At 39.2% G+C, this 13,350-nt stretch overlaps 1 protein-coding gene across 8 annotated transcripts in view; it reads right to left on the minus strand.

The window, feature by feature from the left end:
• The window catches only part of LOC127654699 (peripheral plasma membrane protein CASK-like), a 237,015-nt gene that overhangs the window by 20,103 nt on the left and 203,562 nt on the right, over positions 1 to 13,350 (minus strand). For 5 of the 8 annotated variants that reach the window (XM_052141981.1, XM_052141985.1, XM_052141983.1 and 2 more), the window contains 6 exons: positions 10,886 to 10,966; positions 3,125 to 3,310; positions 2,261 to 2,339; positions 1,761 to 1,846; positions 1,125 to 1,193; positions 44 to 112 (listed from right to left, as the gene is read on the minus strand). In XM_052141981.1, the coding sequence (XP_051997941.1) occupies positions 44 to 112; positions 1,125 to 1,193; positions 1,761 to 1,846; positions 2,261 to 2,339; positions 3,125 to 3,310; positions 10,886 to 10,966 (570 nt within the window). The remainder of the gene's footprint in view (positions 1 to 43; positions 113 to 1,124; positions 1,194 to 1,760; positions 1,847 to 2,260; positions 2,340 to 3,124; positions 3,311 to 10,885; positions 10,967 to 13,350) is intronic. The other 3 variants (XM_052141989.1, XM_052141987.1, XM_052141986.1) reach the window with 1 other exon arrangement.

A 13,350-nucleotide genomic window follows, 5' to 3' on the forward strand; every position in this document is an offset into this window, starting at 1 on the left:
GGAGATTGTTGGGTAGGGGGTCATTATTTTGAGGTAACCTTACCAAGATAGAACTGTAAATGCTGGAATGACCATTAGCAGGGGACTGTCTGGAGGTGTTGGGGGATTCTTTCTGTAATAAGATATAGATGTCAGCAATATAGCAGACAGACAGCAGAGCAAACCGGACAGTAGCCAACACTACGGTAAGAAATTAGGGACGTGTCATCATGTGGGGAAAACAAAAAGATTTGCTTAAGATGGAAATAATGAAATGAACACTTTTAATAAAGCATGGATGGTAAATTTACAGTTACAATTGGGGGTATTGGGTGTAGGAGACCAACACTACTATCATGTGTATCATAAACTACTCCCCTAACTATGTATCTGAGAGATTTACTGTCAATAGAATCTCCAGTTACCGAGAAAGTGAAATCTGACCACTTTAATGTCAACATGTATTTAGAGGTGTGGAATCCTTATCCTGATCAATTGGCAAAGAAGAGGAGAGATTTGAAAATGTATTTTTGTAAGCAATAAGCTACAGAATAACTGACATTCTTACACTTTTATATTAAAAGGATAGTTCACCAAAAACATTAGTTATAAAATCATTTACTCACCCGTATGATTTTCCAAACCTGTATGACTTTATCTAAAAATAACATTAGCCTCAGTCACCATTATCTTTCACTGCATCTAATTCCATACAATGAAAGAAAATGTAACTGAGGCTAATATTGCCTTTTGTGTTTGATGGAAGACAGAAAATCATATGGCCATGGAACAGCATGAGGATGAGCAAATTATGATTTTTATTTATTAATTATTTTTTTGTCTATTCCTGTGATAAACTTTCAAGCGTTTGTAGGCTAAATTAGTGATGGGTTCCGGTATCTTGGTTGTGAAATTGGTGTGCAGTGGTGTCTGAGCTAGCCCTTTATGTCCAGCAAGATGAAGGCTTTTGGGGAGGAAAGCGTTGACACGCAGCCACCAGGCAGGCAGTTAGTCACACAAGAGTCCACAGCAATCAAACCTCACCACGCAAGGCCACGACAGGCCAGGGAGGCAACCACAGCACTACAGAGAGAGGAGACTGGCAGAGACAGATAGACAGCTGAGGGGAGTGAAGAGGCCGTTACCTCACAGGGCGACTGTTGCATGCGATAGCTTGGCACAATCTTAAAGGTGATGCTTCCTCTCATTTCCCGCTTAAAAAACAAAACAGACACAAGATAAATATTTTTTTTTTCTTATTTACTGGGTGTATGTCCAGATAATGGAGGTAAAGATGAATGCCTCTGTTTAAAGGGATAGTTCACTCTAAAGTTTTATTCTATAGTTATTTAATCACCCACATGTGGTTATAAACTTTTTCCCCCCATGGAACACAAAATAAGTACAAGAAATTTAGCAGAATGTCTAGGATGCTATTTTCCATTCAATGAAAGTTGGTGGTACTTAAAATAGCTTTGTGGTAGAAAAAATGTAAGTTGTTATTCACTGATATGTGTTTTAGTTGAAAATACGTGCAAATATATTCCACGAGTCAGATGGTATTTTTTTTGGATCACTGACTGACATCTATGTCAATAGAATAGAAAAGAGTAGCCTGAACAGCAGAATGGATGCTAGATATCTCTTTTAGTATTTCATTAAAAAATATAAATCATGGGTTCAGACAACATGAGTAGTAAGTGATGACAGAATTATTATTTCTGGATTAACATCCTCTTTAAAGAGGAGCACAACTGGAAAGAAATTATGTTCCCACTCACAAGCATCTTCTGAAGGTGCTCCACCGTTTGATTTGCTACACTTATACCGTTGATCTCCCGGATCTCATCTCCAATATGCAAAGTACCTGATTTGTGACAAAGCAACATGTTATGTACACTTGACTGTAGTCTTGTAGCCTTCATACATTTAAAAGTAACACAAGCTGATAAAATCTAACTTGACCACTGTCATCGCATGAGATCTAAATAAACAAAGCTTGTCTTGCTTGCAGGGTACATGATGGCACTAGTGTATGTTGTGTGGGTGAGGCTTCAGTGTCACAGTGCTGTCACGTTCTAAGAGCTTGCCTGGGGGCATGGCACAGAATATCAAAAAAAGACAATGGTAGAAGTTTGGAAGGAGCAATGGTTGTAACTCATATATATTAATTCAGTTACAAGGTGTTTATGGAGATGTGGAGAAACATCAGGGTAGTGGATCTGAATTTATAAGTGTGATGTGAAATTTTGGCTTTGAGGGCCAGCAGGTGTGCATGTACCTTGTCTGTGGATCATTCCTCCATGCATTATTCTTGCAACGATGCAGTGGTTTAGGTCATTCATTTTCAACGTGATGCCCTGAAACAAGTGCCCAGACCTCATTTGAAACCTCAATGATGAGAATAACAATTCGGCAAGACTGATGTGTGGATACAAAACTATGAGAGCTTTATCAACAACACAATCATCTGTGAGAAACAATATATGTGGTGTATGCCTTGACCACTGCCTACATAGACATATGCCTCATAATACCTATTTGAAATACTCTTAATAAGATAACAACACTGAATAAATAGCTTCAAATTGTGACACTCAACTTCAAATTGTTTAATAAGAGTTTTATATTAGCATGTTGCTTATTTAAAAACATTATCCTCTAAAAAGCACACAAATAAATTGTGCACATGGTATATTTGTAAAACAAAACTTCTTGAATCAGTCACATTCTTGGATATATTTTTTACTCGTAATGCATTCTGGGATTGCTTTCTCCATGAGGGATACATTCAGTGTTGCTTTATCCTTTGGCCAAGACATGGTATCAGCCTTTTCATTTCGATAATGCAGGACTATGTTGCCTTAAAATGCTGTGAATGTAGGCAGCTTACAGATTTCTCTTATGCAAAGAGGAACCTGCACAAGAAGGCTGCAACAGTCAATGCAATGCATTATATAGGATAACAAACTAATCAAGAGGACAATTAGTCATAATAAGCATTTTTAAATTAGCAATCAGGATTGTGCTAGTACCTTTTACTTATTTTTAAAATTCTATCCAGTTTCAGGGCCGTTCATATTAGGTACACAAGCCCTCGCGTTTATATATGTGTGTGTACACATGTGATGGCCAGCATGCATACCATGGGTTCGTCCGTGTTCTTTTGGAACTGAACAAGGCGCACCCGTGTGACGTTCTCTAGATCCATGTCACCGTTGGTGCTCTCAGGTGAGTCTCCGTTAAGGTATGGTGATGTGGGAGGAGTGACCCTCAGTGCCTCGTCACTGTACACCTCATGTGCTACAACATCATGAGTTTGAAGTAAGGCCTGAGCGAGAGAGAGAGAGAGAGAGAGAGGGAGAGAGGGAGAGAGGGAGATCACAAACACATGCACAATAAATAAACCTCAGTCCCAAGTCTTGAAATTAGCTAATTTCTCACCTTAAAATATTTATATTTTCATGCTCACATGTTTCATAATATCAAGCTTATAACACTCTTTTATATTTAAGTAATTGAAGTTCAAACCAAGAGTTTTGTACTTTTCAACCAGTAAACAATGAAGAAAATTTCTTCAGGAAATGTGAAAATCAAATTATTTTGCTTAAGTCTGCCTTCCTAATACCCCAAATTTTACAACTCATTTCTGTTAAGTTACTGTTGTAAAAAACATCAAGCGAGCATGCTATCTGTCTCAACACCATACTGTTTTATTTCAGCAGGCAACATTCAGTGTGAACATTCAGTCATTCCTTCATGTCACCGCTTAAGAAAAACAATTTGTGGCTTTGAGAAGCACCAATAACGGTCTCTTTCTCACCAGCTCGTCTGATACTGCTGTCTTGCGAGAATTAATTCCAGCGTGAGAACGGCGCCAAAAGTAAGTTTGTGCTAGAATTCGACAGCTAGTACCTGATGGTACCTCCCTCCTCTCATGTATTTATCATTCCACCCCCAATTCTCTCCCCTCTTGACCTGGAGTCAAGAGGGGAGGGTGACATCACCCCAGCCTTCTTTTCTCATAGGCTCTCTGTGTACTACTCCCTTTCTCTGAAAAGCCTCCATTCCCTCTTACTCTATTAGTTACGTACTAAATCTCCAGTAAAGTGAACTTGAAATTTTTTTTTTGTCATTAACAATTTTTTTTATTCCATACTCAAATTAACACAAACAGCACACGAAAACATGAACATTTAATAATATATATGCACCCCCAACCCCTCTCCCTCCCATCACCCAACATACATCCAGTGGTCAGACATCGAATAACAACAGACACACATATAAACAGACAGTCTAAAGAAAATACTCTATGACATAAAAAGACAAACATTTAACCAACAAAAAGTGTTTTAATATTAATTTACATATATTTAATCACATTAAAAACTATAAGTCCCTCTCCACTGCCCCTCCCTGAGAACCCTCCAACAAAGCTGCCCCACGTTTTATCAAACAACTCCCAGTTGCTTAGCCTTCAATACGACACCTCCTTAAATCACTTAAAACCACCCTGCCCATCTCTGTGCACCACTCCTCAAATGAGGGTGCTCCAGCCAACTTACATCCCCCTAAGGATGACCGGTCTACCGATCCTAACACTGCCTAGGACCCAATTTTTGATGTACTTACCCCCTATATTAATGAACGCCCCACCGCCTAAAATTCAGAGTCTGGGCAAAATGAAATTTGAGTGCCCAACACGTCACACATAAAACTCTGAACCCTAAACCAAAATTCTCTACCAAAAAACATGGGTTGTGTCCCCTTCTTCTGATTGGCATCGTCAGCAGGTAGGTGTGTCTTTAAGACATAGCCTATACAATCTAGAGGGGGTCCAATAGAATCAATGTAAAATCTTAAATTGCATAAGGCACACCCTTGCATCTCTAGATGTAGACTTGATGTTTTTAGAATCCTAGCCCACACCCCCTCCTCCAATACCAAGTTTAAATCTTTCTCACATAATCTTTTGATTATGCTCCATCCCCCAGACTCTGAATTAGCAGGGAGAATTACACAGATGCCTCATGACCTTTCCCAAAAGCAGTAATCACCACTCCCAGAGTATCTGCCACTTTAGGGGGGTGTATGCTACTCCAAAAATAGTACAAAGCAGGTGGCACAGCTGTAAATACCTAAAGAAATGAGACCTGTGAATCCCAAAATGTTGAACCATATTTTCAAATAATGTCAACATTCCACTCTCATATGGTCACTGAGCGTATTAACCTCCCTCACAATCCACTCCAGCAGAAAAGCGGACTTAATACATAACTTTGGGTTCAGCCATATGCTCGAAGCAACATTTAAATAAATATTTTAATTAAACACTCTGGACACTTGTCTATACCACGTGCAAATGCGAGATAACGGGGTGTAACTTAAGTTCTCTGGTTAGTTTGATAGAAAGGCTTTGCAATGGCGAAATAGGGGCAAGAACTTTCTGTTCAATACAAAATGACAGAGGGGCTCTCTCAGGTGGAAGCAACCTATGAGCCAAATGTCTGAGACCGAATACATTATAATAAAACAAAATCTTGGGTAGGCCTAGCCAACCTTTGTCAATCGGCCTATGTAATTTTTTGAAATGTAGAATGGGATGTTTAACATTCCAAATGAAGGACTTTGCTATGCTTTCAAATTGCTTGAAATTAGAGAGGGGGGGACATCTATAGGGAGAGATTGTAGCAAGTAGTTGAATTCTGGAATACAATTCATTTTAATAACATTAATCTTCATAATCATAGATAAATGTAATGAAGTCCACCTGTCCACATGGCTCTAAAACCTTTTGCTGGGACACTGGAAGGTGCCCGACTGAAAAGGTGTCACCAGGCAGTACGTTGTCAGAGCCAAAGCTTCGGATTTAGACCAATTAACTCCGTATCCTGAGAATTTAGAAAAGGAATGAATAAATCTGTGGAGGCAAGGCATAGATCTACTAGGGTCAGAGACAAATAATAAAATATAATCTGCGTAAAGCAAAAGCTTATGCGCCACACCTCCGCCGCCACCCCTGGAAAATCCTCCTCCTTTCTTATCGTGGCTGCTAATGGTTCCAGGGCAAGACAGAACAATAATGGGGAATGAGGGCAACCCTGCTGGGTGCCCCTATCCAGAGTAAAATAATCTGAAATTAACCAATTTGTTTGTACCGCCCCTACCGGGTGTCTATAAAATAACTTAATCCATCCAATAAAAGTATTCCCGAACCCGTACATTTCCAAAATCTTAAAAAGAGAATCCCATTCTACCATATCAAATGACTTTTCGGCATCGAGTGAGATGGCAGCAACTGAAGTCTGATCATTCGCTACTGACCACATGATATTGATGAAACGCCTAATGTTATCAGAAGAGCTATGGCCCCAAATAAACCCCACCTGATCTATATGTAGATGTCATAACTTCACTTAATTGGTTAGCCAATTTTTGTTTTTTATACAATTTTAACATCTAGCTGAATCAGGGAAATTGGATGGTAACTCTTACACTCACTTGGATCTTAATCCTTTTTAAGAATCAGACTGATCTTTTGTCATTTTTGGTGGAAGCTTTCCATTCTTTAATGATTCCGTATAAACTTCTAGCAAAAGTGGAGCCAGTTCTGTAGCATAAGATCTAAAAAATTCAGCAGCAAAGCCTTATGGCCCCATAACCTTGCCTGTAGGTAAGGCCTTAATTACCTCACCAAGCTCTTCCAAGGTTATCTCAGAATCAAGAGATTTGTTTTGCTCAGTCGGCAGTTTAGGAAGTTCTAATGGCTCCACAAAGTTTCTAATATCTTCATCAGTAGATGAAGATGTGGAACTATAGCGGTCAAGATTCTTTAAGAGCATTATTAATATCAATGGCTGAGGTAAATATTTTACCACCAGCAGATTTAATTGAGGGAATGGTAGAAAAAGACTCACTGTTTTATATATCTAGCCAGAAGTTTGTCTGCCTTATCCCCTGAATCAAAGTATGACTGACTTTCCCTGAATAGCCAAAACTCCACCTTTTGTGACAAAAATAGTATTATATCTGTTTTTCAATCAGTTCAATTCAGAGGCCATTAGATGACATTCGGCGCTTCAGCTGTGCCTCTGCATTTTTAATATTCCCTTCCAATTCCACGAGTTCTTGTGCTTTGGATTTTTTGTTGAATGAGGCATTCTGTATGATCCGGCCCCTAAGAACCGCCTTAAGTGCCTCCCAAGCCACACCCACAAAGGTTGGTCTCCATATAGACACTGATTTCAGCCTTTAGCATTTGTTTTTCAAAAGGGATACATTAAAGTGCAAACTATATGATTTATTTTTCTCAATATTTGGCAACACCTCTAAACACACCACTGCGTGATCTGCCACAAAAATTATTCAGATGAACAGATGAAATGAGGGACATGAATATATATATAAAAAATCTATTCTAGAGTAGATCTTATGGACTGATGAAAAAAATGTATAGTCCCAACCAGTTCAAAATTCTCCAAATATCTGTAAGGCCAAGATTTTTAAACATTCTGTGGTGCGTCAATGTTGCTCTAGGGGGCTTGCACACATTTGCTTCACTATGATCAAAGACTGAGCCCATCAAAAGATTAAAGTCTCCTCCCAATATTATATCACGAGGAGTGCCAGCGGCTTGCAACATCCCTTCAAGATCTATAAAAAAGCCCTGATCATCCACGTTAGGTGCATAAATGTTAGCTAAAATAAGACTTTGTCCCTGAATTTCAGCTTCCTAATTTATCTTTCCTAATTTACTTCCTAATTTATCTTTACTCTGTTTGAGACATTTGAATTGTAGATGTTTACTTATCAACGTAATGACTCCCCTGCTCTTACTCGAGCCAGCACTATAAAAACAAATCCCACCCCATATCTTTCCAAATTTTTCAGCTTCCTGCGGAGAAATGTGCATTACTTGACTATATCATATTTCTAATGCTTAAGATAAATAACCTTCCTTCTTTTTATGGGGTGCTTTAACCCATTCACATTCCACGTGGAGAGAGAAAATCCACTCATATTAACATTTGACATTTTGACACATAAAGAAAAAATAGATTGTGTGTCAAAAACAAGATTGTAAAGACCACATTCCAACACTGGTTCAACCATAAACTTTTGTGAGGCAGAATTACACAGAAAAATATAATCCATTAAACTGTCCTGAAGGTGTGTTTCTCTACAAAATAAACTCCAGTCACTAGGCGGAACCAGCACAAACAAAAGCGTGCAGACTCCTCAAACAGGCGAGCGAATGTTCAGTGAGCCGGTCCACTACATTGTGAGTGAAACAAGATGACTTGCTCACTCCATTGACTTTGTGAAGGACATCGCTTCCTGTGAGCATGTGAATGTTTTACGGCCATCCTTAGCATCTATTCTAAATTTGACATGGGAATATCAATGCAAAAGCGACCTTCCGTTGATGTAAAACTTTCTTGCATTACTTGAATCTATCACGTTTCTCTCTTGTCGAGTTCGCAAAGTCTGGGAACATGAAAATGCTGTGGTTATACCAAGAAAGCTGTCCTTTACTTCTCACCTCACATAGCACAAGACCTTTTTCGGATGATCTCAGAAATTGGGCCAGAATTGATCGGGGCCTGTCTCCCTCCATGGATTGCCAAACAGCAACCCTGTGAGCTTGCTTGATTTCCATCTTATGGCATGCTATGTTGAGTAAATTCGGAAAAATCGAAAGCCCATCCAGGAATTTTACCATATCCTGTCCCTCTACTCCCTCCGGTGCTCCTACGATATGGATGTTATTCCACCGGCTACGGTTTTCAATGTCCTTCAACTTCTCCCAGACACGCTACGAATCCACCTTGGTTGCAAGCAGATTAGCAGATAATTCCCTCTCTGATGATTCCAGGTAATCGATCCATTTCTCAACATCCCCCACTCTTGTAACCACATCAGTAAACTTCGCCTCCATGGCGGTGATCGATTGACATATTACAGCAAGATCCTCCAAGTCAGCAACGATCTTATTCAGCATTGCCAACATTTTCAGTATCTCCCACCGCAATTCCCGCACCTCCCCGTCCAAATCGACTCCCAGGCCCACAGCCTGCTCGGGGGCGTCAGCACGTAAGTGTCTTTTAATGTCTCCAGAGCCCGAGGATTTTGAATTCTTTGACAAATTTTCCTCCTAGAACACTTATGGAAGAGTGTATCGAATCTCACCGATTTATGTCATAAAAAGTATTAAACCTAGCAAAGTGAGCAGAGCTCGCCATTCACACGTCCGATCCTCGCCTGGCGTCACGTGACCCCCACTTAAAAATATTCTTGAAAACCCCCAAATAAGTCCCTTGCAGCCTGGATCAATCTTGCTCAGTTCCACATTATTAATTTCCCACTTTTCTCAGACACTTTGAACCTGAACAATTTAATCTATTTGCTTCAACAGAACTCTTTAATTTGCACGTTTAGAGTCTCGCCTCTAAATTGCATATTCATTTTGGGGAAACAAGCAAAAATTGCCAAGACATCCTATTGCGCGTGTGTGACCAAGTTTGCACATGTAACACGCATACCTTAAGTAAATCAGGGCCATAATGTTAGCTAAGGTTTTTGCACCAAAAACAAAAAAACAAAAAACAGCCAGAATGTATTATTTGCATAATATGCTGCATTTAATCAGTCTGCGGGTTTACTGCCAGGTACAATATACAATCACTTTATTAGGAACACCTGTACACCTTCTTATTCATGCAATTATCTAATAAGCCAATCGTGTGGCAGCAGTGCAATGAATAAAATCATGCAGATATGGGTCAGGAGCTTCAGTTAATGTTCACATCAACCATCACAATGGGGTAAAATGTGATCTCTGTGATTACGATCGTGGCATGATTGTTGGTGCCAGACGGGGTGGTTTGAGTATTTCTGGAATGACTGATCTCCTGGGATTTTCACACATAATAGTCTCTAGAGTTTACTCAGAATGGTGCAAAAAACATCCAATTTGCAACAGTTCTGCGGATGGAAAAGCTTTGTTAAGGAGAGACGGAGAATGGCCAGGCTGGTTCAAGTTGACAGAAAGGCTAAACTAACTCAGATATCCACTCTGAACAACTGTGGTGAGCAGAATAGCGTCTCAGAAAGCACAACATGTTGAACCTTGAGGCAGATGGGCTACAACAGCAGAAGACCACTTTTTAAAACCATAGTGTTCCCAATAAAGTGCTCAGTGAGTGTAGTTTGTGCTGCCCCGTCCTTTAGTAATAGCCTCTTTACATTGCATTAAATTGGGGTAGGTTTACAAAATAATCCTAGGTGAAATGTGTCACTCAAATTGATAAGGTCAAACTAAAATGATCAGGGACCCATATATAAAAAAAAAAAAAAAACTTAATTAAAAGAAAGTTGAGAAATATTTTATCAATAAAATCGCCTTTTCCTCTTGATGAGCCTAATTGACAACTAGTCGGAGCAGAGCGAAGGGCAAACTCTGCTGCATCTGTCCTAAACTGCTCTGTAGGTTGTTGTTTTTCCCTGATAAGAACACAAGAACAGTGCTCTCTGAACACAAGAGTATTGAGTACCTCATTGATTACAGCAGAGAATTACAGAAAAGGATTGCAAAGACTAATGACGACATAATATCCTTTTTTTAGTGAGTAAATTACAGATTCACTTCATACAGAGCTCTTATCAAGATCTAATTAAGTTTATTTAATTTCTTTAAAGAAAGTTTTTCAGACCCAGGTATTCAATCTATAAACTAGATTACTCCACTCTTGTTGTTTCACTATATAACAGTGTATGTATTGCTAAAATGTTTTACCAAGAGCAAAGATGGTGTCAGTGAGGATCACATTGCAATTCCTAAGGTTTTTTGCAAAGAAAATAACAAAATAAATATTAAAAAGAGTGCTGTGTTTCTATGACTCACCATGAAATGGGGCTGGGTTAGGATCCGTCTCAGTTCTTTAGCGTCTGTGTTTTCAGGGTAGCATGAAATCTCCTCCAATACCTACAGACAGACACATTCATCAGGCTTCTCCTCAGGCTGCCAGTACCACACTTTATATGCTATACCACAACCAGTAAGTAAAGATATTACATTTAACTTTATGAACGAATAAACTGCAACAGAACTCTAAAATGGACTGCTGAAACCCCACACATCATATATCAGAACACACATTCACACACACAAACATTTCTGGCATGACCCTTAGACCCCTTGTGACCAATCAGTACTACTGTTTGGGCTCATTGGCCCCTTTTATTGGTGGGGTAGGTGGGAGGAGGAGATTTGGCAAAGTACTTGAGATATGTCACAACTCCCTGCTGAATGCTATTGCACGCTGGATCCTGAACGTCCTTTTAAACCATACGAATTATCTCTGATCAATGTTTGGAGTCACGTGACTAGCCTCTAACTTCATCCAATCCCAGTCAAAATCACTAAATCGGAGGCTCGGGCATTTACAAGACCATGAAACGTTACACAAAGATACAATACTAGCAATTTTCATATGATCCCACAATGAAATACAAAAATAAATTTCAAAGATTGGGAAAATGTCTGCTGTTTACATATTCCAGATGTTTCAAAGCTGTGCTTGACTTGTCTTCAGTGGAGGTCTTAGTATAAGAGACATACACAGGAGTGTTATAATAATTTTTTTTAATTGTAGTCTATGTAAGAAGCAGCAAAGTGTTGAAGGTTGAGTTTTGGAGACAGGATTTCAAAACCTCCGTAAATTTCAGCCACTCAGGGAAAGCAGTGAGAGGAGATGGGTTAGGCCCTGTCCCAAATGGCACAATCCGGACTTGTGGACTTCCTCAGAGTCCACACTTCGGTGACGTCATGTAGTGCAGACTTACAGGGCCCCTCGCGCAAGTCCACAAGGGCGCATTGAGAAGTATTTTTGGGACAGACTCGATCGTGAAGTGTGGTTATTGTTGGACAGGACCTGCAGGTTCGGTTCGGGGAAATATGCTGCCTATTGTTGTTTTTACTATTGTGTTTGCGAGATGGCTTGCCATGCAGAGAAATCACATTTATACGCTCCGACGTCGTAGAAGACAAGATTATTTTTCATGCATACAAATGCTGATGTTATGCACGGAGGAAATGGTAAGCAAGTAAATGTTATTGACTTTGTAGATAAACATATAACTTGTCAAAAGTCGTTAATGCATTAAGTCATTATTATTTGATTTACTGTTTAATTTTCTTTTTTCTTATATATATATATATATATATATATATATATATATATATATATATATGTATTTTATATTTTTTATGTGTACCTTGTTTTTTTTATGTCGTTTTTAATTTACAGGTTTAAATATCCATACTTCACTTACATATGACTCAGTAAAGCCCTGCCATTCGGTTCTATATAATGAATCGTTATGCGATCAGCCTATTATTCAGCGTGCTATTACTATGTTTGAGACATCAACCACTGGTCGATGACCATAATGTTTGTATAAACTGTAGGTAACAACTGGTAAAATGTACACAGTCATAAAAACCATAATGATACTTACACTTAAATATTTTCTTCTCAGCCATGTTATCAATTGTCTGTGTCCGTGAGCGAAAGCGCTCTTCACACCAGTTGTCTGATTGGCCTTTCGCAAGGACTCCTGGGTACTTGAAGTGCATGAAGCCTGGATCTACGCGGAAGACCGCTTCAAGGGTACAAAGGGGGCGCTGCTGAGCACACTTCAGAGCGTTAAAATGCTAAATGGGACGGCCTACGGACTCGTAGACTCAGCGAGCACGCGCAATTTAAGTCCACGAGACCGAAAGTCCGCATGAAGTGCACCATTTGGGACAGGGCCTTAGTTAGCACCCCACTGCTCTATGCAATACAAAAAGGATAATCCTTAAACCCTTCACCATTGCAGTGATCACAAGCGAGAGGCCAAGGAAGGTTATTTGAGAGGCTCTTTAAATTACCAACAGAATAAGCTCCTTTCTGATGTGCATTACTAAAGGAAGAGGTTGATTTTTGTTGGTTGTATGACTTGTGTCTGAGTCCTCTTTTAGAAGGCTCCATGTCAAAAGAACCACTGAGGTACACCATCAAGCTACAGTTTGAGAACTGAACAAACCATTGGGAAATAGTTTGAATCTTCCAGCATGCAGATGTTTTGAACCATTTAGAAAAATAAAGATTACTTTCATCATGTTTCATGTATGGGCACTTAACACTGATCATGCTTATCTGATTGCACAGAGCTAGGTATTGTTTAGTGGTTGACATGTTTTTTTTAAAATATATAATTAAGGTGCTTTTGTTCACACAATTGCTGTATAAGATGAGACATAATCTCTTTTGCCCCATTAACTTTTACTCAACATTACTTCCAATGATGCAAGTGAAACAGAAT

This window comes from Xyrauchen texanus, chromosome 14 (assembly GCF_025860055.1).
Source record: "Xyrauchen texanus isolate HMW12.3.18 chromosome 14, RBS_HiC_50CHRs, whole genome shotgun sequence".
Taxonomy (NCBI): domain Eukaryota; kingdom Metazoa; phylum Chordata; class Actinopteri; order Cypriniformes; family Catostomidae; genus Xyrauchen; species Xyrauchen texanus.